A 26,619-nucleotide genomic window follows, 5' to 3' on the forward strand; every position below is an offset into this window, starting at 1 on the left:
GGAGAGAGAGACATATTTATAGGCTTTTCAAAATAAAAGAAGCAAACATTTTCCATAAGAACAGGATTTCAAAAAGTATCACCCTTATATTCAGTTGAGAATAATTAAACTTAACCCTCCTATAAAATTTTAATCTCTTAATCCTCACTCCATTCCTGAGAAGTAGGCAGGTATTCTTCTCATCTCAGAGGCAGGGAAACTGAGGCCCAAAGAACTTAACAACTAATTGTTCACTGGTCGCTGTAGAGGCATACGCAAGCAAAGGCCAGGAAAAGAGCTTGTCTCCTTGCTTGACCTGCACATGAGGCCAAATTTATTATCAGCAGCAGAAATCTAAAATACTGTTAATGATAGTAAAGGAGTTCCTCTAGTGTAAGACTGAGTAAATTAGAAGAATAAGGCCTGTGTAATGGATGAAATATCTCTGCTCTAGAATTATGAAGGTCACTTTCAAAGTTCTGATGAGATTGCATAATTCTATATTAAATGCTGTAGAATTCTTCTAATTCCATAGGCTGTATGATTCTTATAATTCCTTATTAAATGCTGTAGGATAGAACTTGCCCAGCTACTTCTATCCCTGGGGCTCCACACCGTGCGCTTGCAGGTGCACACTCACAGAGGGCAAGCCCCGCGCTGGACTCCACTGAGAAGCAGGGGGCAGGACTCTCTCCAATCCCAGCACAGTGCTGGGACCCGCATGGCAGGGAACAGGGGAAGCAGCTGGCTCCAATGCAGGGCTTCCCCCCCTGCAAGTGCTGGAGCTGCAGGCTCAGGTAGCAGAGCTGTGGGGATAAGACAGGCTCCGCTCCCTCCCCGCCCACAGCACTGGCTGGAGCCGCGCCTGTGCCAGGCATGAGCACCCTGATCTCCCTGCCTACTGCTGCTGCCAGGCAGTGGGACAGGGGCTGCATGCCATGGGGGGAGTGTGAGGGTCCCTACACCCCCCACCCTCCCTCACATCCCCCACAGCAACACCCTGCCCAGCTGAGCTCTGTACTCCTGCTGCCCCTCTGGGGGGAGGAAGAAGAGGGGGAAGAGTTCCTTCCAGCATGGAACAGAGTCTCCACCTGCCCTGGTGGCGGGGGGGGGGGTGGGCGGGCAGAAGAGTGGGTGGAAGAGTCCCCCGCTGGGGTTGGGCAGCATCCCATAGAGACCTCCCTCCCCACCCCGCAGCAATGGGGGAGAAGCAGGGAGAAGAGTCCACCTCTGGGACCAGGCAGCCTCACAGAGCCCCCCTTCCACTCCACCGGGGGGGGCAGGAGGAGGCAGAAGAACCTGACAGCACCAAACAGGGCCCCCCTCCTGGCCCCGTGGTGGGGGGGGGGGGGAGAGGAAGGAGGGGGAAGAGTTCCCCTCCGAGGCTGAGCAGCCCTGTGTCCTGGGAATCCTGGCTGTCAGGGAGCCGCTGGGGTGGGCCTGCTAGGGCCTGGCTATGCCCCCACCCCCACAGCTCAGCTTCCCTGTGGAAGGAGGGCTGCTCTAGCACACCCAGGCTTTTGGCTTTAGCCACTGCAGGCATGTGCCAAACACCTATCCACTTACAAACCGGTTCACTCTCTGCAGGTTAGACTAACCTGCAAAGACTGAATCAATTCAGACAAAGGCTTCATAGCTCCCCAAGCCCCACCTAGCACCACCACTGCTTGCCCTGCACAAGGGTGGGGGCACAGCTGGCATGGCCCCCTTAGGTGAGCGGGCAGGGAGGGTGCTTATTCTGCTGCTCACCCTGCGCAGAGAGCAATTGGTGGCAGCCAGAGTCAGTCCCCCGGGGGCTGCTGTGGCAGTGAGGGGGTGCACCAGGTGGATCTCCGCTTGGATCTGTGAGACATGGAGGCAGGAATTAAACCCCCTGCTTGACCAGTTCACTTCAGGCCACCGCAGCTTCCCTGCAGCTGAGGGCTGCTCTAGTGCCCTCCGGCTCTAGGCCTGAGCCACTGCTGGCATGTGCCCACATTTCCTCCTCAGTCCAGAAGGAATGTCTGTTCACTTGCAAATTGGTTCAATTTAGGCAGGTTAGATTAACCTGCAAAGCTCTGATCAATTCAGTCTTGGGCTTTTTGAATGTCTGTCCCTAGCTTTGGGGTTTTCAAATTCAAAATCCACATGTGAATTTTGAAAATGGCTATTATCATTATCATGTCTGCATGCATGTATAGAGAGAAGGTTAGCCAAGCTAGTATGAAGTCAAGCAGAAGGTAGGGCAAGGTAATATCCTAGAAATTAATTGGGTTAGAGAGGCATGAACCTTCATGAGCTACCTACTTCATCAGAGGCTATGGCACCATGAGCATGAAAAGCTCATGCACCTCTGAGCTTTTTAGTCTCTAATGTGCCACCCTGCTCTACCTTCTTCCTGAATGCATACAGAGGTATTAACTGAACTGCCCAGCATAGCTCGTGTCTAATTTAAACCAAGCAAAACAAAGGGGCAAATGATGCCTTTTTTTTTAAACTATGGAGACCCCTAGAAGTAACTGGAATTATTCTCCAGAAGGAAAAAAGAGGCTTTGCCAGGGTCCTTTTCAGGTTTATGCCAGATCTTCATAAATCCAGTATCTTGAGAAGTAGTAATGTCACCACACCGAAGAGTTGTAAGATACAGTAGGTTTGGGGGAACAAATTAATTTTCTGCTATATGGATTCACTAGTCATCATTCTTGGCTGCCTTTCACCTACTCAACCACCTGCAGGTGGGTGCTTATTGTGCCAGGCAGATAGAGTGGGGGTGGAAGGTGGCTAGGAGAGAGAGCTGGAGCCCCATGCACTGAAACAGGAGCCACCTGGCTGCAGCTTCCCCTGCCCTGAGCAGCGTAGCAAGGGTAGGGTTACCATACATCTGGGTTTCCAGACATGTCTTCTTTTTTGAACCTCTGTGCTGTGTCTGGGTGGGTTTTTGAAATAAGAGCAAATGTCTCGGTTTTCTGCTCTCCCAGGCTGGCTGCTTGGGGCTGGGAACAGCAGGCAAGGTGATGGTCTGCTGGGAGTCATGTGCTCCCCGCGTGGGCTCTGGCAACCAGGTAGAGAGAGAGGGTGCGTGCACAATGGGGAGCTGCTTGGGTAGCAAGGCTGGTGGGGGCAGGGATCTGCAGGTCGGGAGTGAGGGGCACCAGCATGGCAGAGCGGCAGGGCAGGGGGCTGCAGGTTTGGAGTGAGGGGCACCAGCAGGCCTGGGAGGGGCAAAGGGGGCTGTGGATCAGAAGTGAGGGGCACGGGGGATGGGATGAGTAACTGTCGGTTAGGTGTGCAGGGCACTGGCAGCACCAGGGGGCTGCAGGTCAGGAGAAAGGGGCACCAGCAAGGGGTAGGGGGCAGGGTACTGCAGTTTGGGACTGAGGGGCACTGGCAGGGCTGGGGTCAGTGGGTCCAGAGTGAGGGGCAGCAGAATGGGCAGGAGCAGGGCACTGGCATGTCACTGCCCCCTCACCGTCATATTCCCCTTACCACTCCACAGGTGTCCTCTTTTTTGGACCTGGAAATATGGTAACCCTAACTGCAGAGGCAGGGGGAGAAGGAGCTGCTTGAGGCAGGCATAGCTGAGCAGTACCCAGGCAGCTGCAGTCACACTGGGAGCAGCCCTGCTGGGAGGCTGTACACACTGGCTGCGGCCGGGGCCAGGGACTTCAGGTGGGAGCATGGTGTGGGCTGCCCTGAGCTGGAGCAGGCAGGGCTCAGGCCCATGTGAAACGCTGTGGGAACAGCTGCGGGCCAGTTCCAATCAATTGTTTGGCACTAGCCCATGGACCAGATCCAATCAGTTGGTGGGATGGACGTGTCCTACAGACCATATTTTTGCCCACCCTTGTTTTAGATGCACATAAGGCTGCCTTTTGAGAGAACTGAGAAATTATGCACCTTCCCAGATGGAATAGGTTCACTTTCCTGAGGCAAAAAGCATACTTTTTGGGCCAGGAGGCTACATATGCTTAAGCATCTGGCAAAATAGGCAGACAGGTGCATTTTGGAAATTCAGGATCTACCTCTTTAACAATTATAATTGTACATAGGATGATCATTTAAGGAATGAAATAATCTTTCCTTCTTCTTTCTAAGAAGAGTCGCATAAACGTCGTGATTGTGGTATCCACTTGGTATAACATGTTCTGGCTGCTAATCTGTATTTAAAAACCCCAAACAAATTATGCTGAATTTGCAACATAAGCAATTTCTGGGGAAAGATGGTTAGTTCAGTAGAACTGACATATGCAGGGATTCATTCTAACAGACACTCACCCAGCACTACATTGCACTGCCAGCTCTATTTGCAAATCAGGAAAAAATGTTCAATGTTTAAGTGCCAGAACAAATTGCACTATTAATGGACTTTTTCACTGGAGCATATCATCTTGACTTCAATTTGCCTCAGAGTGGAAAACAAGTAAATTTTAAATTATACTACATTTCTATATATAACAGGACAGCTTTGCAGAATACAGATAAATACAGCAAGAATCTGACATGTGGAAAATGCATCTTCCCACCAGTTTTAAGTGTCTATAAAAAGTATTCTTTAAAATAAAAAGAAGCAACAATATATTAGGATACCATTGCTAACGCTGTCATTTGCATACCTCCACTGGGGTCCTGAATTTCCATATGAACCAAATCAGGATCTCCATCAACTCCAGCAACAGCCCTGTAAACATAATATAATCAAGTTATGTTGGGCCAACTACAAAATAGTAATTACACAGACGGAAAAACAGAAGGATTTCATACAACATTTTTTCCAGGCTCCTATTTGACAATTTAAAATAAACCCCATTTATAATTTTTATGGAAACGACATATTTTCTGTTCCTGGCATTATATCCGTCTTTATCTTTTCTTAGTAGAATCCCCATCTTTACAACATTCATACAGAGTATATACTAATTTCAACTGGAGAAAAGAACAGAATATACACGCAAGTCCTGACCAAATGGGTTCTTATTGATACAATCCTAATTTAATCCATTTTAATCACACATTTGATACACAAGTGCACACATCTGCCATGCTGAATAAACAGCACATCTTTTTTTAACTAGATTTGGCATTAGGGACCCTAGGGTCAGATTCACTGCCAGCAAATATTCGGGATTATTTCCATATTGTAAACCTGATGCACATAGCTAATCAATAACTTTTTTTTAGGAATATTCACTGGAAACAGTTTCAACTTGAACAAATGCATTTAAGGAATGAAGATTAATTTTCAGGAAGAATCTTTGAATAAAATTCAGTCAGAACTCATCACTATGTAGTTTAACTTAGACAAGGTACAATTGTGATCCAGCCTGACTCTCTCTGAATGCTTCCAGTATCAGATTCACTCAGTCAGAAGACGATTTTCTAATCCTCAGGGCTTCCATCTCAATCTAGGATTAGAAAAATGAATCTATGCTGTTCCTGGCTATTATCATCATTAGTAAGAAAGATTCTGCATGGAAACTCAGGTGAAAGTTTTGTCGTCACAAAGCAAAACTGAATCCAGACCACATGCCCATAGTCACATTAGCTCTGCAATGCAAATGCAGGTTAAAAAAAAAAACCAAACAGGACTCCATATGGAAAGTAGATATGATTTAAAAATATGTTGAGCAGAATCTAAGCAGATAAACTGAGTGACAAAGTACAATCTGGATATCATCAGTCTTTTTAAGCCATCAAATTACTTGGAATAAATCAGGCTCTTGGTCATTATTAACAATAAAATGCAAAAAGGTTATACACTTTGTTGAACTTACATCACTTTGATTAATGGCACTGATAAGACTGATTTATGAGGAAAGATTAGGGGTCAGATTTTAAGTGGCTTGTCCAGGGGTGCATACAAAAGGGAAATTTTTTCTAGGCTTGACATCAACCAGAAACAGCAACACAGCCTTCTCTCCCTCGACACCCTCAAGGTGAGGAACCAGCTAGGGAGGGTGGGCACAGGTCCTTTTGCACAAGTCAGCAAGGCCGCTCACATAGCCAGTGGGTAACACATGAGGACCTCTACAAGAGGTCTACCTCCCTGATTCAGAATTCCTTCTTAAACTCCCCCGAATCCAGGCAGTCTTCAGCTCTACACAACACCCATGATCCAATGTGTCATGATTAAGCTCTATTAGAGCTATTGGAAATGGGTGTTGTTCACCCTGTGCTGAGGGCCAGCCCCAAAACCAGGCCCTCGATACAGATTTTTTTAAATCACCTGCAGGAGGCCAAGTTTAGGATACAATACAATAGTTTGGAGAGGAAAATAAGTGAGGGTGGTAAGTGAAAGAGTTGAGCTCCTTATAAGAGATGATAAATCTGTTACCACCCGTCTGCCACGTACAGAATCCTGAAACATTCAAGAATAAATTGTCACTTGGAGCTCTGTGCACAGGCTGAGGCTATCTCCTCCCAGCAGAAATTTAGGGAATACCTGGACCACTGGCTCCATCCCACGATGTGCTGGCTAGCCACAGTCATATGCCAAATGCAAATTAATATCTCCCCCCCACCTCCCTGAGGCAAAAAGGAAAAGAAAACAGTTCCTCTCATATACTACTTCTAGGATGGTCCAAGCTATGTGCTGCCCCATATATAGAAGTCTTGCAGAAAAGCCATAATCTGGTTTTTAAGAAACAGAGAATATTATGGCAGAAAGATGTTATTTGCAGCATGGCTGTGTCTGAAATAAATGGGTAGAATTATGTGATGTGAGAGAAAGTGATAAGTCAAGTCAGAAAATTATTAAGCCTTAAACAAGAAAAAAGTCTTCCTTCTGCTGTGAAATTAATCTAATGCAAAATATATTCTGGTATACTGAGGACAACGTACTATGCACGACAAGACTGTTTAATGATGGAATAGCTTTTTAAGGGTGCATATGAATAGAGGGGAGAATCCTCCAACATTTTCACTTGGAAGACCACTTCTATTTCTGTAAATATTCACAGCATGCCAAATCAACCATGATATCACTTCAGTAGCTGCTTTTCATGGAAAAAGGAAGACGTTTGTTGAATATTTTAGTTTTTAACTGGACCCCATGCAGCTGGGCAGAGAACTAGCAGAAACTTCAGGAGCTGAAATTTTCCAAGACTCAACTAGAGATACCAATCATCATCAATAATGCAAAGATTGCTTTTCAGGGCACTTTTAAAATAAACTCTTGTATCCATAATTTATCACTCATGGTTTTAAAAGCACAGTTTGAAATGTTTGTTAATACTGTTAGCCTTTTCATACTCCTTTCAATGTCCCAAAATTAATAGAAGTCTCCTGATGACTTAGTTCCTCCTAAGTGTGGCCTATGGTACTGTGGCAGTAAGTAAAATAAAGTTTATATCTGTACTGTCTGTTTTCACTTCCATTGTAACCCTTTAATGCCAAAATCTGTGACTGATCTGTTTTAATATGGATTGAACTGACATTTAAAGTATACATTCTCATCCCAGAAGCTCCTCCCCACCTTTAACATTTTATTTGAACAGATATGGATGTGAATTGAAGTATCTATTTTAGATTAGCCAGTAAAACTAGCTTTCTTTTGTTGTTTTTTTTAGTTTAGACACTTTTCTTGAACACTTCCAACAAAACCACCCTTCTTTAATCACACAGAGCCAATAAGCATGGATTTGATCCTATTAACATGAAAACAATGGACTAGATTAATTAAGCTTAATAAGCAAACCAAATATTTGTGTGTAAAATAATGAATACACCTTTGGTGTGTATATATAATGTTACAGCATTATAGCCTGTAGAATATGTAAAGAACAACGTCCAGCTGACACTAATTTACTTTAGCTTGACCAAAGTGACGCTCCCTTCAGGTTCACTGGTAAAAGTGTAGCCTTTATGCCATCAGGATTAGTTTTCAGTTTCAGTTATACTAAAAGAGAGCATTCATTTTCCAAAGCATAGAGAGCTCTCAGTTGGCCTAGTGGGTCATTGACAGACCTCAGAACTGACCTCCAAAGTATCCAATTTCGTCTAAGAAAAATTTGGTCATTATGGTTGCAAAGAAAACCTTTCAAACATGTAATATAAATAACATATAGTACTTGCCTACATTTCCAGAGAGCCAGGAACAATATGTCTGAACAGTCAAATACTGCAACCATTTTAATGCAGAGATCAGCTGCCTATGGCCCACGGTCTGGAGCAGACCTACAAAGGGATTGGATCCAGCCTGCAAAGGTCCAGTTCCATCTGTTTTTTTTCTAGGGGTGCACCAATTCCCTTAGTTTGATCCAGTCTCATCCACAATTTGCTAATGGCTTGCCTATCTGCTCTAGGCAGCTATTACTGCCCACGTGGAAGACTGCTGTTCTTCCTCAGCACAGCCTCTGCTCCGTGTCATTGGAGCAGCCAAAGGGAAATGGCACCAGATGGGTTTCAAAATTTCTAGTAATGAAAAAGCCTTTGGCACAAGTTGATTCAGTAGTGCATAGCCCAACCAGCTACTTTCAGAGACATCTGATGTCAGCCTATGAAGGTGAATATAGAGATCTTGAGACACAAGCTTCAAGGTGTGTGTGGCTTTGATCTTAGCATGGAGTTAAACACTACAGAGCCTGATTTCCCAATGGCATACACCTGGCAGAATGTAGCTGGTTAAATATTCATCCCCAAAACTTTTCTTTCCCAAATGGAAAAAATGGGTTTTCAGTAAAGCATAATAGGTTCTCTCATAAAGCATCTGCCTTCCTCGTTTAAAAAAATGTTATTATTATTTATTTGTGCATCAGAACTCCAAAAAAAAAAAAAAGGGGGGGAGGGCGGGAAAGGCTGGTAGCAGTTTTTGGTTGAAAGTTTCCAGTTTTCAGCTGTTTTCCCCCCCTGCACTTTTGGGGGTTTTTTTGTTTATGACGCTTGGTTACCCTTTTTTGGTTTTGAAGTTTCATAGTAGCTAGGGCCAGGAGAGACCCGAACAGGTCATCTAGCCTGACCCCCTGCCACAGGCAGGAATGAATACTGGGTTCACAAGACCCCAGACAGGTGATCATCCAACCTCCTCTTGAATTTGCCCAAGGTAGGGGCGAGGACCACTTCCCTGGGAAGTTGGTTCCAGATTTTGGCCACCCTAACTGTAAAATATTGCCTTCTGATCTCTAACCTAACCTGTTCTCCATCAGCTTATTACCATTGTTCCTTGTCACCCCAGGTGGTGCTGGGGAGAAAAGGGCTCTGCCTATTTGCTGTTGATCTCCCCTGGTGAGTTTGTAGGCGGCCACCAGGTCCCCCCTCAGCCTCCTCTTTCAAGGAGGGGATTGCTTAGAAGTCTAGTCTTTCCATGGAATGTCGAGGTATTTGTTTGTTTGTCTCCGTTGAAGTTTTAAACAGGAAAAATAAATATTTCTGTGAGAGGAAGAGGTATCGGATCTGGGGAATCCCCGGGGAACAACCCCCTGACCCAAACCCTCCCGCTCCATACTTACCTGGGAGGAAGAAAGGAACAGCCAGCAGCCTCATGTCGGGAGTGCATGCCAGCTTGAGATGGGGCCACACAGCATGGGAAGAGGAACTGCCCGTTTGAGACCCCAGTTTGAATCCTGGAGAGGAGGGACGGAGGCAGAGGGGCGGAGCACACCTGAGGATCCCCAGTTTGAATCCGGGGGAGAAAAGAGAGACGTGGAGGGGCATGGTACGCCTGGGAGTACCCTGCTCAGAGCCAGAGAGAGAGAGAGCAGGACCCGAAGGGATGGGGCATGCTCAGAGAGCTCCAGCCCAGGGTCAGAAAGAGTGAGAGAGACAAAGAGGGGTGAGACGGACCCAAACTTCTGCAGCTGGAAGCCGGAAGAGGAGAGCTGGAAGTGGAGAGGTGAAACACACCTGGAGAAGCCCAACTGGAAAACAGAGAAAGAACCAGTGGGGGAGAGGCACTGTAAGCCTGGGGATGCCCTACTGGGAGCTGGAGGGAGAGATCTGCTCATGGAAGGGCGTTGTGGACCTGCATAGTCTCCACCCTGAACCAGTGAGGGAGAGAGAAGGGGTGGAACCAAAGGCTGGGAAGTTAACAGTCTTGGTGGGGGAGAAAGAAATGCAGCAAAACAGAGCAACATTAAGAAAAGAGAACAAAGAATTAAGAAGTTTTGTTGAAGCTGCAAAAAAAGGCCAGGAACTGTTATTCTTATTTTGTTTAATTTTTCTTGAACTCTGTTTTACCCTGAAGAGATTCTCAGGGTTAAAGTGGCATAAGGACGGGGTGCAGGGAATGGTAGAGACCCACATTTCCAAACAGTCATATGTTGCGGTGCTGTGCTTGTGAGAGCACATTTCTTCTGTTTGTCTTTTTGTGGAAAATCCCCCCGGAAATATTAAAAATCATTATTAAATATCAAAGTCATGGCAGGTGAGATTTTCCTCTGGGAGGGGCTAAAAAGGGGTAACATAAGCCCCCTCTTCCTCTATAAAGCAGAAAAGGAAGATGCCATCGTGTAAGGGCCATAAGCTCTATAACACCTATAGTCGACAATTTCCTACATGACTCTACTGTGAAGTTTCCTAGACATGGTAAAATATACAAAATGTTACGAATATCAGAAAAGTACCAGTGCTTACATAATTATAATTTGATATACAGGAATTAATTCAGATCAAGAATTACAAGCAGTTAACTTGGCGCAACACAAATGGGAATCAATCTGTGACAAATGATACCATCCAAGATGATGTTGCCTTTGGATACTATATCAACACAGACAGTATTTCTGTATTTTAAGATCTTTGGGTTAATTTTTGCAGAGAAAGGGAGAGTTACTATGTTTGTTAAACTGATTTTATTCCAGTGAAGCATAAACCAGGTAGCTAATCAGGTGGAATTTGTTATGGATATTCAGTTTACCTCCTCTAATTAGGTCCCTCAAAAAGCCAGATTCGTACCAAATACTATTAAATATTTTATACAATTCATTTTGATGCCGGTTAATGAAAAAAAAGATCCTTCAGTATGCCATTCCTAACACTATAAATAAAAAAACCCTTACGCCTGTTACATCAGGACCCTAAAAAGGCCCACTGAAAATTAGCAAGTCTTTTCTGCCTGTCCTGTGTTAATTTTAAGCTCATCAGAACATTAGTAGGTTCTAAATTTGGAATGTAAACTGATTTTCAGTAATTCATACTGTCAGCTCAAGGGCAAAGCCCTGCTTAGAAATCCAGTCAAAACAGCATTATTCATGGCTTACTATACGACTGCCAGATCAAAAACTATTGTTGCTAAATACCATACCAGAGGGATTTTTTTTTTAACTGTGTTGCAATGTCTATTCTGATTAGCTTTAAAGGATAAAGGCTCCTGGCAATCTGAGTTACTTGGAGAGACGAAAAGAATAATTTGATTCACACAAGTTAATTATATGTTTCAGTTATGACCAATTTTATGTTTCAGGCCCAGCAAGTAGAATTCTTTATGTCATCTTTGAAAGTCCTCCTGTCAACTACTCATTCAATGATCTATCCAGCCAATCCTTCTGCTGTACCTTTTATGCTTCCCATGCCTAAATGCTTTGTAACGAAAATATTCTCCCAGTCCATTGCACCTAAATACCAATGCTAGAGCTTTTTGTCATATTGATCATCAAACAAAATAAAAATAAATATTGCCCTAATTGATCAAGTCAAATGTAAGAATGACTGTCCATTCCAATTCTTGGCTTAATGCACAAAAGCTTTTCATGCAAAATTCAGTGTTAAAGAGTCAGTGAAATCCTCTTTCCATTTTCTTCCCCTTCAGGGCATAACATCTCTGAAATCCACTCTTGCACCTGGCACTTGAATAGCCAGGAACTCACTACATTTGACATTAATGACTACAGCTATGATTGATTACTCATATGGGATTTCATGCTCAGAACTGAACTTTGGTCTCTAAACTGCAACAGCACTACACAAATCAAGCCATCATTTTTTTAATTTATTTTTTTTACCACTCATGAAAATAAAGAACCTTTTTCTAAAAAAAAAAAAAAAAAATCTATCGCACAGGATCCACATATTCCAACAAGATTAAGAAAATAATTCTTTAGGGCTCTGGATACAGTCACAAAGAAATATTTTTTCCTGCTTCTAACAGAAAATGTAATGGGCCTAATTTTGTAACCAGTGATTACAATTCTTGCTTGGGTGAAGTCAGTCTTTTTGTAGACGGAGAGAGTGCACAGGCTGTGCAGTATTTCTGTTACTTAAACTCTATTTTAAGAATGTTCAAGGAACTGACTCATTACATATAGAAAATTTGCTGCCCCTTCAGCCTGGGGTGAATATCACCCATTGTGAGTGAGGACTGCAGAACCAACTCCAATGTATGGCAAGAGAGTGAAAGGAATCACAAACCACAGCACTCTTGCCTCTTAGGAAAAAATATTATACACTTTTGTTTTTAAAATATTGAATTCTATGGGAATGGAGGATGCTTAAACTCTTGCTGAATTAAGCCCAGGGCATGCACTCAGTGCCACTCTAAGGTAGCCAGACTTTCTTATTTCTAGGAGTTGGGCTGTGTAGAATGGGATCAATGTGGACATGTCCTCAGTTCCATATTTATTACCTTCTCTTCTCTTCTCTTCCCTTCCCTCATACCTCCTTTTTTCTTCTCTTTTTGCCCTCAGTGGGAACAGAGTTATTGCTCTGGAGTTTATTGCTCCCAGGCATGTTGTTTGAAAGGCTCAACATGCTGCAGAGAGGCTGGCTAGGGCACGAGGATGCTTTAATGCAGGGCTAGCTGGCGGACAGCCCATCGCTGACACACTCTCATGCCCCAGCCAGCTAGGGCAGCATCTACATGTACATTGCTGCAGAGTAAAAAACTCGGCAATAGGATAATACTTGTATTTACTGGTACTATCTTGCTGCAGACTTTTAATTAGTTGACTTTAACCTACGAGGGGCACACGTGCAGACATGCAATGTTTACTGAGGAGCTAGTTAGTAAACATTTTGTGTAGATGCATCCAGTGAGAGATGCTAATTCTTCTACACAGAAACTTTATAGTATTTCCTCATCCCTGTTAACAGTTCAGGGGCACAAGCAGACAGGACCATCCCGGGGGGGGGGGGGGTATAAACCGAGATGACCCCTCTAGGCCCCATGCTGTGGGGAGCCCCACAGAGCCAGCTGTAGAGCCTGCCTAGTGCTGGCGACTCCGCACTGCTGCCAGCTTGATGTCCGGCTGCTCGACCCCCCCGCAGCTTCTTCGTGTCCGGGCCCAGCTTAAGCCGATTTGCCCTGGGCCCTACACCCTGCTAGGATCCTCTCTGGAAGCAGAGTTGTCTGCCCATGGGGGTGGGGGCTGAACTGCTTTGAAGGACCCATCAGGTTCTTTCGCCTCTTAAGCTCTTGATAGGCTTTTCCTGGCATTCCTTACTGAGCAGTAAAGCTTGTTGGAGAACAGAACATCTGTTTGCAGAAATTGTGGTATTTTGACTTTTTTTTTTTGTCTAGAGTCAGGTGAAGAGTCAAAATACAGAAAAATATAGAATGAAAAGTTACAGAAACAGATGAGTTTGGAGATACTGTGTGCATCTACACGTGAGGTTATGTCACTGTAGCAACACGCTACAGCAGTGTAGTGTCGGCGGGCACAAACCATGATGCTGCCATAGCAACATGCTTCCTCAGTATAGCACATTGCTACGGCAATAACTGTGAACCACAGCATGGTGCAGTATGGTCTGTTACTGTGCTGTTGCTTAGTACCTCCAAAAGTACTAAATAATGGCACAGTAACACTGGCACTGTAGGCGCATGTGCACACGTGCCCACTGAAAAGTAAACCTGACATTTTTTAGGGTTACCATACATCCAGGTTTTCCCACACATGTCCTCTTTTTTGGCCCCCTGTCCTCTGTTTGGACAGGTTTTTAAAATGCAAGCAAATGCCCAGGTTTTTGCTCTGCCTCTGCTTTTCCCCTCTGCTTGAGGCTTGGCTGCTTGGGGCAGGGAGCAGAGGGGGAAGGTGATTGGCTGTCAGGAGATCACGTGCTCTGCACATGGACCCTGGCAGCTGCTTGCAGGTAAGGGAGACAGAGAGACAGTGTGTGCACACGCACATGTGCTGCGTGGGCAGCAGGGCTGGAGGAGGAAGGGGGCTACAGGCTGGGAGTGAGGGGCACTGGCAGGGCTGGGGTACAGTGGATCAGGAGTGAGAGGTAGCAGCCGGTTTGGGGGCTTAGGACAGGGGGCAGAGATAGGACACAGGCAGATCACTGCCCTAACCCCACAATCATACCTCTTCTCCCTCGCCCTGCCTCCTTCCCCCAACAGGTGTCCCCCATTTCTATACTGGAAATATGGTAACCTTATTTTAACTGAAATGCAAAGTTTTAACATTCCAAAACAAAAGGTTAATATGAACTGTCAGTTTGAAATGAGTGCTAGCATGGCATTTTTAGTCAAAATATTGATTTAAAAATAAACATTTAATATAAAATCAATATTTACAAATGGAACACTTCATGTATTTAAAAATGATGCTTAAAAAGCTAGAAGAATTTTTCAAAATTAGTTTTTCCTCTTGAAAAGTTTTAATTTTTTGTAAAAAAAATAAAACCCCATGGTTTCCAAAGAATAAATTGATGTCAGAAAATGTTTGACTCTACTGCTAAAGAGAAACTAAAAACAGCCATGTCACTTCTGTCCCAAACTGGATCTTTACTCTCATTCATTGGAAAAACGGATTCTAACCCTCTTTGCCTGGGGTGTGCTTAATAGGGCAAGCTCAGCGCAGCTCTTAAGCGGCATGCACGGAGCCTGAGCTAGTACATGAGGCATGCTCCACGGCAGAACTCCTGGGCCTGGCACAGAGGTTAGTGTACGTATGACCTTACAGTCCTGATAAGTGAAATGTCTTTTGTTAACAAAATAAGTTGAGGTGATTAATAAAGACATGATAGGCTAAATTCCCTACTGGTATAAATGGACCTAGTGTGACATGCCCAGACCCCAGAAGTAGCCTGGGTGCATCTTTGAGACACACTCCCAGGGTGCTTCCACATGATTGGGGTGCCCTTCTGTTCCAATGCTGTCAGTAATCAAGCAGCAGATCGCAGAGAATTAGCTGAGATGCACCAGAGGCCAGCTCCTTTGCCTGTGGTACCCTAGCCCTACCTATCTCACTGGGGCTTTGCCAGCCAGGGGATTTTGCTACCTAACAGGAGCATACCCTTGTCTGGTCATTTGCTCATAGAATGACCAAGTCTGTAGAGTGAATACTCTGGAATCACAAGCATCACTGACAAGTAGTTTATAAAAAGATAACTGGATTGATTATGGAAACAAGGGCAAACATTAGAGATCAGTAACCATATGCTGAGATATAAGAATAAACCAAAAAAAAAAAAAAGTATCATAACCTGCTCTTACCCTGCACCTTAAATCCAAGGATGTAGACCCTACCTAGATTAAAAAGCAGACCCTGCTACTGACCTTTTTGTCAGGGCCTCCTACAAGTTCTCCCGTCAGCTTCTTTACTCAGCCTCTGGGCTGAGGGACTGCAGCCTACCCTGTGCCTAGGAAAACCGAAGACAAAGCCATGTTCTTGAAGCAGGCAAAATAGTTTTCTCTCTGGCTAGTCACATAAGTTACACCTCATGAATTTTCAGGGAACAAACACCCTATGCATATAATTTCCATGGTCCCACCTCCTCCCCTGCCAAAGGTACATGTTTCCTAGAGCAGAAATTTTTCCTGATCTAATTAGGACCAGGGGGATATATGCGTCCTTTCAGGCATGGAGATTTGCTAATCCAATATACTGTCTCTCTTCCCCCCCAGTAGCTTGGCTAGCTAGGTGTTATTTTTTATGGTCCCTTCTTTAAAATGCAAATTCACCCTTGTCTGGCTAAAGCCTCAGAGCATGTCCCCATGGGTTGATAAATGACTCGAGTCAATTGTTAATTCCAAGCCATTACCTCTTCTAAGTGTGCATAGGTGGGGGTTACTTAAGTAAATCACTAATATAAAGATATATCAAAATTACATTTATAGCAAATACTACAATGTATGGAAACATAAAGAAGATACGGTTAAATGTAGTTTGACAAGCCTTTACATAGAGACTATATATGCCACATTAGTAAAACAAATTCAAGAAAGCATGCCAGACACTCCATAGCCCCTGAGATTTATGACACACAACTCTATTGATACCACTGAGGTTTAACCTATTTATACTATCAGAGAGTTTTAGCCCAATTTAATGAGAGAAAGTTCTATACCTGAGGGTCTACAAAGACATCTAAATGAATGGTGTAATTCCTGAGAGGCAGGTAGGTAGTGATCATGCATAAAGTGGGAGTCAGGGGGTGTAATTGAGTGAAATCCTCCATAATACAGTATAAAACGTGAAGAATTATACTTGAAAGCAGTCAGCCCCTACTTTTTATGTTATCCCATTATGAAAGTACAAAAGGACACTTCATTAAATTCACAGCATTCACATTTATAACTAAACAAAGGGCACGCTTCTTCATACAGTGGATGGTCAGCCAGAGATGTCACAGAATCACATACAGTAGAGAGATTTCGTTTTTAAGAGCTAGAGAATATTATACCCCATTGCACTCTCAGCAGAGGACCCAGAAGTGGACCAGAAGTACTTCCAGTCCACTTCCAGGTCTGCCATGGAGCGTGTGGGGGACCCCCCACCCCCGGGCTCAGTGACTGGTGCCTCTTGGGTCTGGGAGGTACCCAGGTTCCCCCCCATGGCCGATCACCAAGCCAGGGGAGGTGCAGGGGGAGGGGAGTCCCCTGCACGTTTGGCAGTGGACCCAGAAGTGGACTGGAAGTACTTTCAGTCCACTTCCGGGTCCACTGCCAAGCATGTGGGGGGCCCCTCCCACACTCCTGTGGGACACTCCATCTGCCCCACCATCTCAGTATTCATGGGCCATGCCTGGTACTTCAAGGCATATAGAAAAAACATATAAAGCTGTGTCTATGGACAAATCACTGATTCTCCAAAATCAGAATAGAATCTTCAGATTCGGCCAAATTGAATCAGGACAGTGATCCAAATCAGCAAATCAAATCACTGACCCCCGAATTGGGCTGAATACAAATCCAACTTCAAATCAAATACTGCCTGCTTCGCACACCCCTACTGTTTGATGAAAAGAGTATGGTAAAATCTCTACTCCAGTAATCTATACTATACTTCTAAAAACTGAAGAGAGATCACTGGCCCGTGGCTCTTCCCCGCCACTGCCACCACCACCAGTGCCACCTCCAGACCGCCCCAGACCTGCAGGGCTGTCACAGAGGGAAGGAGCTGCAAAGCAGCCCTGGCATGGGCTCCGGGCAGCCACAGCCAGAAAGGCCCCAACCACAGCAAGCATGCCTGCCACCAGGTCCTGCTTCTTCCTGGTGCCCAGAACCAGCTGCTGTCACTCATTGTGGGTGGAAGGTGGGCAGAGCTGCCTCTCTCTGTCTTCCTCTCCCCGTTCTTTCCACCCCCACCCCCAACCCATCCCGCACCTACAGCGCATCCAAGCAGCTTATACCTGCTCCTGGCCTGCACACTGCAAGCAGTGCCAGGCAGGTGCCAGAATTAGCTGCAGATGCAGCCAGCAGGTTCCTGTTAGGGATTGGGGCATCTGCCCAAGCTCCCCCCATGGGGTAGAAGGGTGACCCAGAGGCAGTACTGGTGGCAGCAGGGGCCCCAGCTGAGTTGTCCCCAATGAAGCTGCTGCCTGTGTCCACCCCAGCTCCCCTCCACCCTGTGGCCCCATCCCATATAGGGAGATTTAGTGGGCTATTGGGAGTGGGAGGGGTGGTGGTGGTGCTGACCCACCCAGCCTGCAACAGCTTGCCAAAACTCCCTATATGACCCACGGGCCCAAATAATTCTCTACCCCTGGCTTAAATCCTGTGGCAGCCATTTGACTTGAATGTGAAAATGAAGCCTATGAACAAAAACATCAGTAAAGGGACTTTGATGGCACTTCATTGAAGTCTCAGTATTTATATATACTGTGAGTCTGTTGCAGCAATGTAGGAAACCTACTTATTAAGGAAAACAGCTAAGTGCATGCTTACCATTAAGCAGGTGTTTAAGTCCCACTAAATTTGTGAATGAGGCTACCTTCCTTAAATCAGGACCCAAGTTACAAGAAATGCCATCCGATTATTTAAGAGTTAGACAAAATTCAGATTCATTTTTGTAATGTAGTGTGGGTTTTCAGTTTGTCATAACATTATGGTGTTGAAGCAAAAATAAAGTCTCATTACTTTTTTTCCCCCTAATTGTTATAGAGCTTGATAGTAGCCCTAAATATAAAATCAAAGTGGCAGACTGGCGAGGCCATTTTAAATATTTAATTAAAGACAATGACCCAAATTCTCTCCAGATTTACACCCTAACCAGTCCTAGAGAAACATGGGGAATAACATGGGGAAAAACGCCTGTCACCTTAGAACCAAGCATGAGCATGGTGGGGGACCAGGCAGCTGCTGTTGATGCCCCAAGTTTTAGTTGTGTAGATGTTTTACATAGTTGATACCCCTGATTTGCATTCCTGTGCACCTTACTTGATTTGCTTAAGGGATGTGCAGCATATTCAGGTGGTTCTGGAAGGGCTGACCTTTCCACTTCTGTTCCAATTACCAAAACTAAGCAGGCACAGTGTGATTGGGATTTTGGAGGGAAAGTGTGGAATGATTGACCTGTGGATGTTACCTATATACCTGATGTGACTGAGTGTCTGTGGGTGGGTCTGTGGATCTGTGTCTGTAGAGTGCAAAGTGTGAGTCTAATTTTTCATTCAGAGTGCTTTCGAGGTAGAGAGAATGCGAGTGAGCGTGGTTGCCCAGCAATGGAACAGCACAGCACCATCTGGCAGTGGGACTCAACTTCTGTTCCTGAAGGATCACTACTGCGATTGCCTTGTGTCTTTACATTGTCATCTCCCTTTGTTCTCAATAATAACCAGTTTTGTTTAATAACCTTCTGTGCATGTACAAATCATTTAATCCGCAAACCAAACTGGGCTTTTAAGTTTGCTCTGAAGAGCCCAAAATCGAAAGCAAGTCAGCTTCGGGCAACAAGTACCCATAGGGTACATTTTATTCAGCCACCCCTTTTTCAAGAGAGGTTGCACTGCCTGCTGATTAAGGGCCTCACCCTAACTGAAAAGATTAATCAGCTAATTGAGACATGCCCCTCTCTGGTCAACATTGTGGCTCTGACTTCAGCTCCCATCTGGGGTTGGGTCCTTAGCTGCTCTCTACAGCCACAGCAGCTGCCTGTTCTTGGTCCCGACTGCCACCCCTTCAGCCTCTGCTCCCTAATTTGCCCCCCTCCCTCCCTCACTTACCTTTACTCCACACCAGCAGGCTCTGTCGATGTGGCAGCCTGAGGCACTGAGAACGGCTCCAGGCCAGCCCCATAGCAGCCCACATGGCTGCAACAGGCTCTGGGCTGGGGCTGTGCTCCATGCCCCAGGCTAAAACAGGGACACAGCCTGCTGGTGCAGAGCAAGGGGAAGGAGGGGAAAGGGGTTTGGGACAGTGGGAAGTGGAGGAGCAGAGGTTGAAGTGGGAGGGACAGGAAGGGGAGCAGAAGCAGAGGGGGAAGGGGGAGCCCACGGCTGCAGGGCTGGGGGGCAAGCAGGGGGCAGAGGGGCAGGCACAAGCAGGGGGCAAGCTGCTTGACCCTCTGCACCCACACTGTCTGCCCCTTTGCAGCAGTGTGGGGCATGAATTAACGATGACCCTCCAATAATTAGATTCTGTACGTGGAAAATTATAACAAATTTATCAATTTTCCATGTATGGGAGTTTGTCTTAGATTCAAGTAAATACAGTATCTCTCTTATGTCTGAATGTCTCTGCTGTTACTAGTGAAACGTGATTTTAACCAAATTTTGGAAGCACCATAAACTGTGATGAAAGCAGGGACTTACAGGATCACAAATGCAGCAGGAGTCAGGTTATAACTCTAATGGTGCAGACAGAAGTTACATTTGTGCTATCTTCAGATGGGGGAGGAGGGGGAAGAGGCAGAGGGAGCTCATTACATGAAGGCTCAGATGAATGTTCTCCAAAGTGGAGCACCTTCATTAACTTCTGTCATCATGCACCACCTCTGTGTTGTCTTCAGAATGGGAGAGGGAGAAGGGAGGGGAGGGAGTTCTGTCTGGCGTTTGCCCAGCCTGCACCAGAGTGTGGGGTGAATGGATTGGAGCCTCCCCTACCCACCCCCCACCACAAGATGGGGGCCTCCAATCCACCCTGCCTCCCCTCCCCCCAGAACAGGCTGGTTCAACCCCAGACAGAACTTCCTCCCCTTTCTTCCCACCTCCCATTCTCAAGATGGCACCAGAGCTGGGAGGGTAGAGGGTGTGGGGTGGGGCTAGGGGAAAGCAGCTGCAGACACGCAGTCACTCCAAACTGAAGCTCGATCCCTCAACCCACAGACCCAACAGCAAATGTCCGTTGGGTCAGGGGTAATGCTGTAACTCATGGCACTTCATATGAAGCACCATGAGTTACAGCAAGGAGCTGCACCCTGAGAGGTACAGTGCGTTTCCAACCAAATTTGGGGGTGATACTTTTACACACAGAGTGAATCTCTAGACTCGATTGACAGGTTGCAATCTGGCCTTATTATTTCATATTTGTGTTCATTATAAGCTTGGCAGTTGTTGAGAGAATAGTCTAAATGAAATCCATTCCAGGGCTGACCACCCTTTGGTATGCATATAATCTTGAAGAAAGCCACATGCCTTTCCACAAAGAAGAAGGTATGTTTCACTGTAATCTACCCAGCACAGAATGCCAAAGAAAAAGAATTAGACTTAGATCATAACAACATCTTTGGAGAAGTCCTCCTGTGTGTGTGAACAGTGTCTAACAATTTGTGGGTACTAGTGGAATATAAATAATGATAAACATTGCTAAATTATAACTTTATGAAGCTATCTGCATTTTTTCCATTGAAGTTTTCTTTGAAAGATGAAATTTTCTATCTTTTTATTTTTTTCAACAGAAATGAAATACTTGGGCAAATATGAAATGTAACTACTTTCACAACTGGCCACAATTTTATTTTCCTTTTTGGCAACAGAAATAGGTCGATTTCTATTCTGGAACAAGTCACATTTTCAGAGATTAGCTATGTGATTTGCACAGAAAAGTGGCCATTTTTTGCCTACCCAACTTGTCTCCTCTGCTCTGCCCCACAGAATCTATTTTTCCATATGTATAAAAAAAACAGCAAAAGATCTGAGGAGTTGTCTGTATTTAACAAAAGCATGATTTTTTTTTTTTTACCAGTTACCATAGCAGTACACATTTTTTCTATATAGCTCTAGTTAATATGCCATTTTCAACCTTTAAGATTATGGATTTTCTTTTTTCCTTCAGACAGATAAACCTGGTTTCTAGAGACCAATTTAATCTGTATAATGAAGTTCAATTTAAATGCACATTAAAATGAGGCCAGGTCACCAGAGGCCCAGTCCTGCAAAATCATATATGCACCCTTTACAGGGAAACTTGTAGGGATAAGGAGTCTTCACAAGAGTACGAATTTGAAAATTATACCAAGGTAAAGAGAAGAATGGAACTGGGACCACTCAAGTTGTCAGGTTTCTTTTAATACCTTTGACCTATTTAAAGAAACACCTAGATTAATTAAGATTCAATACTGTTGCTTCTGTTAGTTGCAAACTAACAATAATGCATGCTTCTTACCAAAAGATATGGTCTTTTGACACTCGTTCCTGTAGAAGGGTCCATTTTTTCCCCAAGTCAGTAGATACAGAGAGCTTCGAAGAAAAGAGGAGAGCAAACATTTTAGATAATAGGGAACTGCTAATGATGTACATTTTAAAAGACAGTGGCTAGCCAAGGGATCTTTATTCAGCTGTATTAAAAAAAACCCCACCAAATATGACAAATCAAAATCAACTTGAAGAAATAGCTTCACCACTTTCCAGAGCCATAAGTATTTGCATGTTCCTGTAAAATATCGATGAAGAGTAAAACCCTTTACCAATGGGTTGTTGTATGTCATGCAAGCAATCCATGATTTTGGTAAGAAGGTTGCTGCTGATCTCAGTGAAGTTATGTAAGTGGGAGGACACATGGAAAATGTCTTTTCTTCTCACACAAGGATGAGTCAGGCACACAGGCAGGGCTGGTGAACTCGGACTGGTGGGGCGGTGGAGCATCCCATGGGAGTGTGTGTGTGTGGGGGGGGGGGGGGGGGGGTTGTAGCCAGCCAGCAGTGGGAGGGGGGCATGTTGCAGTCTCCCTGATACCGGCCGGGGTGCCTGGCTGGCTACAAACCCCAACCCCCATGGGACACTCCACTGCCCCACCAATCTGAGTTCACCAGCTGTGCCTGAAGGCACAATTTCTACTCCTTGGTGTAGAAACAGAAGTCCAGCTCCCAGCTGTAACTCAGAATAATTTCTGCAAATTGTTCTGAGTTACAACATTACCCCAGACCAAACAGGAGTTCGCTGTTGGTTCCAGGGGGTAAGGGAATCTAGCTGAGGCTGCAGCCAGGTTCCCATAGCAATGGCCAGGGCTCTCTGGCAGTACGTGCTGGTTTCAGAATGGGGGGGGTGGGGGGAAGAGGCAGCAGAGGGAGCTCATTCTTGGGGCTCCCCAGCTGGTTCTGAAGGGTGGGGTGGGTGAATTGGAGCCCCCCTCCCACCTCAGGGGACTCAAATAAACCCTCCCCACCCTCCAAGTGTTGCTGAAAAGACCCCAGTGAACTCCTTCCACTCCCTTTCCTCCCTCCCCCTTCTGAAAACAGCAACAGGCAGGGAGCTCTGCAGACGCAAGTTACAAAAGACACTGCATTTTGAAATGTCTCTGATACCTCATGCAATGAGGGTCAGATTTTCATCCAATTGGCCATTTTTGAAGCTGTCTGCAGCTGTGCACTTGTGTTTGGTCACAACTATAAACCGCTTTCTGTAGCCAGATTGGGTAGAATTGTTACTTCTGTCTGCCCTTCTTAAGCCCCAACTCAGCAAAGGCATTAAGGTCATGCTGTCCATTAGGCTTACAAGAAAGTCTCAAGTTGATTCTATGGAACATAAAACATCTGCTACAAGTTAAGCACATGCAAAAAAGCTTTGTTAAACAGCCATGAACTTAAGTGGTCATTTAACTGGAACCCCACAAAGCTCTCTACTCATACCCCACTGAGCAGTGGCTCAAACAGGTCAGGAAAAGATAAAAGATGGCAGAACAGGAATCTGTCCTTCTTCTAACACAGTCACAACTTTGTCTTCTTTTCCTACATTTTCTTCCAGTTTTCAGTTATGAATATGCTAACCATAGGCATTTGACAGAAAGATATACCTCAATAGTAGAGATATCATTCTTTGTTATATGGAATGGACATCAACAGTTTCCTTGTTTTAACTTGAGTTTTCATACTTTCTTCTCCCTAATTATAAATATCAAAGTAATAGTGATCACATCTTTAAGAAGTCAGATGTAAGGGTCTTTGATTTCTTTTTATGTATCTATCACTTTATTGACTTCGTATGTTGCATATTTTAGGTAAATATCCCAGGGACAATTATTCCCTTTCAATGTAGGGCCTAATTTACTTATTAAGGTACAGACTGTGTTGCAGTACAGTCTCCTGGGGAATAAGGAGAAACACTCTTGCTTGCAACTGGTGAGGCTCAAATTATAATGGCAAGTCCATTAAGTATATATTACACTTTTGTTACAGACAAGCTGTGTTAATTACATCTTCAAAGATGAAGGATTATGCACCTTTTCCAACATGCCTGTGAAGGGTCAATTAAGTGCTGAAATCAGAAGTAAAATGAATAACAAAAAACATTTTCCAGATACTATTCTCCATGATCCATAATAATAGGGCTTTGTTCTTTAAAACCATGAATTAAAATGATCAGTATGAAAGAAAACATTCACCATATTAAGGATCTTTATAGTATTAAGGACCTTCATAGTATTAGATTTCACGGTATAAAATATAGTTTGTTTTAGGCTACACACATCCAGGAAATGCACTGTGCAAGTAGTAATTATTCTGTTTACAGCTGTGGAGTAGGTATATCTGGTATACTGGTCTTTACCCAAAAGACAGGACTGGAGTAAGTTTATAGAACATCAGTTGGAAGGGTGCTAGCTGGTATGACTTGTTAAAGAAATATAAGAAATACAGAAAACGCTTAGCTGAACTTCCGTAGTCTATGTTAGCATCTGATGACGTAGGTTGTTGACTATGAAAGCTTTGCATCTCTGAACCATCTAGTCTCTGAGTTGCTATGCTGCCCTGTCTTCTTCCATGTTTCATTTTTAATACATGACACAAAAGGTCAAATGTACAAAAGGTTACAAATGCAGAAAAACTGGTTATGTTCCATCAATGGAAAAAGAAAAATCCTCAGGGTTAGAAAACAGCTTTATTGTGAGTTTTTTTATTCTTGTAATTATCAGCCTTGCACTATATAAACTATATAGGCTGGCCAAAGGACAACAAAGTGGACATAAAGGATTTAAAACTCCAAGAAGGAAAGGAATTATGTTTTGGGTTTTTTTTGTTATGATACATTAATGCCATCTTAGAAGCCACTGGTGATGGATTAGCTGCAACATTATACACAATTATGTCAAGAAGGACAAACTCAAAATGGACATTGTGCAAAGAGGATATAGTAGGATGAACTGGAAAATGGAGAGTTGACTACAGACCTTAAAACAGAGTCCAGCACAACAAAGACTAAAAGTGGATATGATGATTCTCTGTAAATATATGAAGGGCCCAAACACCAGAGAGGGAGAATAGCTTTAAAGTTTAAGGGCAATGTTGACATAAGAGTAAATGGGCATGAGCAGACTGAATAAATTTAGGATGCAAGTCAGGAAAAGTTAACCCAACCAACCATTAGATTCTCAAAAAGCCGTTCAGTGGGAGTAGTGGGCAAAAATTATAGCAGCTTCTATGATGGATCTTAATTGGTTTATGAAAAGAGTTTACATAATAGGGTGGTGACAATAACAAGGAACTGGACTTTATGACACAGGAGGTCTCTTTCAGCTCTGGATCCATGCAACTAGAATAAGTTAGACACCAAGGCTATGCACAGACAATCAAAACCCTGAGTATGGATCGATTTAATTGTCACACGTTAGTCTAAGCTGTGTAGACTGAACTGATAAGTGAACAGACATTCACTTTAAATTCCAGAAATGCAGCCACATGCCTTCAGTGGCCAGAAGCCAGGGGGCACTAGAGCATGCCTCCTGGCTCAGCTAGAGCAGACAACTTGAGCCAAGGCTAGCCTGCCCACCCTGCGGGGGGGGGGGGGGAGGGAGAAGGGTTTTACAGGGGAGGTACACAACATCCTGGGATGTGGGGGACTGTGAGTTTACCCGAATCTGAATGGGATCTCAGACAGAGGTTCAATAAACCTATTTAACCTAAATCAATTAAGTCTGATACTACATCCATCCAGGTTTATTTTAAATGGGTTTTGGCCATTTTGAAAGCAGTTTATATGCACTGAATTTCTGTTGTGTTAGAGAACCAGCTGAACCAGTTTCCAATGACTTACACTAGCTTATGTATAATTTCTTTTCCTAGCCCAAGTCATCAAAGTTTATCTGTGCATGTATTAGGCTGAATTCAGGAACTACTTATCCTTAAAGATTTATACATGCCTTGTGAAACAAGGTTTCAAGGGAGAAAGAACTCTGGCCCACAACATGTTTTGTATTTAATAACAAAAGAGTCGAATGTAAAGGTTACACAGCAAATCCAGTTATATCATATTAATGAAAAAAGCAACATATTCACATTCAGCAAGCACTTTTATTGTTTTATATTGTTAATTACCCACCTTGCACTAAATTAATGTAGTCACTTTCTAAAGAGCTACAAAATATAGGAGTTCAGGTTTTAGTTTTTTTCCTATCCAATAGTTTCTAAAAAAAAAAACAACCCAATTAAAATCTTCTACAATACTTAAGTGTAAAAAAAATAAAGCATGAATATTGTCTCAGTGAACAACTGATTGATGCTCATTATTATTGTGGTAGCCAAAAAAAGAAAGTATAGATTTGAGTCAGTAAGCAGATTAATAGCTACATTGACTAGATTTGTATTAATTTACAATCTGTCTATTAGACATTAGAGTTTTATTTAAATAAAAGCCAGAGTTGTGAATGCATGAACAATGTGGATTTTGCTGTATAAAGTAAGAACCAAATCAAACCTGAAATTGTGAGAGCACCAAAATGTTCTAGCAGACTGAGAGTGTCATAAATAGCTATTTGTTAAAGGGCTCATGCCTACAAATGCTTGTAAAATCAAAAGTGCTGTTGCAAGTAATGACTTGAATATGTAGCTTCTTCTGATCTTACCTAAATGTCTGTATTTCTTATGTCCACAAATTTAGCCTGAAAAAATGCACAAGAGATCTTATTTCTTTAGATTTCTGATACTTTTTTTCTTTCAGTCAGGATGGAGATTATAATTTAAACTCTATGATACAAGCTACAATGTAAGCAACTACTAAAATTGAGGACACAAGCAGCTGATTTCACACGCAGATTGTGGGGCCAGCCAGCATTTTCACTGGCTTATTGTGGCAGGCCCTCCCCTCGCCCCATTCCCTTGATTGGCTGAGGGGCCCTGGTGGCTACGCCCCTCACTGCTG

The 26,619-nt window shown here is 44.0% G+C and overlaps 1 protein-coding gene across 7 annotated transcripts in view; it reads right to left on the minus strand.

Annotated features, from left to right (window-relative positions):
- The window catches only part of SORCS2 (sortilin related VPS10 domain containing receptor 2), a 937,533-nt gene that overhangs the window by 177,639 nt on the left and 733,275 nt on the right, over window positions 1-26,619 (minus strand). For all 7 annotated transcript variants that reach the window (XM_059721554.1, XM_059721553.1, XM_059721552.1 and 4 more), the window contains exons 5-6: window positions 21,656-21,729; window positions 4,572-4,636 (exon numbers count right to left, since the gene is read on the minus strand). In XM_059721554.1, the coding sequence (XP_059577537.1) occupies window positions 4,572-4,636; window positions 21,656-21,729 (139 nt within the window). The remainder of the gene's footprint in view (window positions 1-4,571; window positions 4,637-21,655; window positions 21,730-26,619) is intronic.

Source organism: Alligator mississippiensis, chromosome 2 (assembly GCF_030867095.1).
Source record: "Alligator mississippiensis isolate rAllMis1 chromosome 2, rAllMis1, whole genome shotgun sequence".
Lineage (NCBI taxonomy): Eukaryota > Metazoa > Chordata > Crocodylia > Alligatoridae > Alligator > Alligator mississippiensis.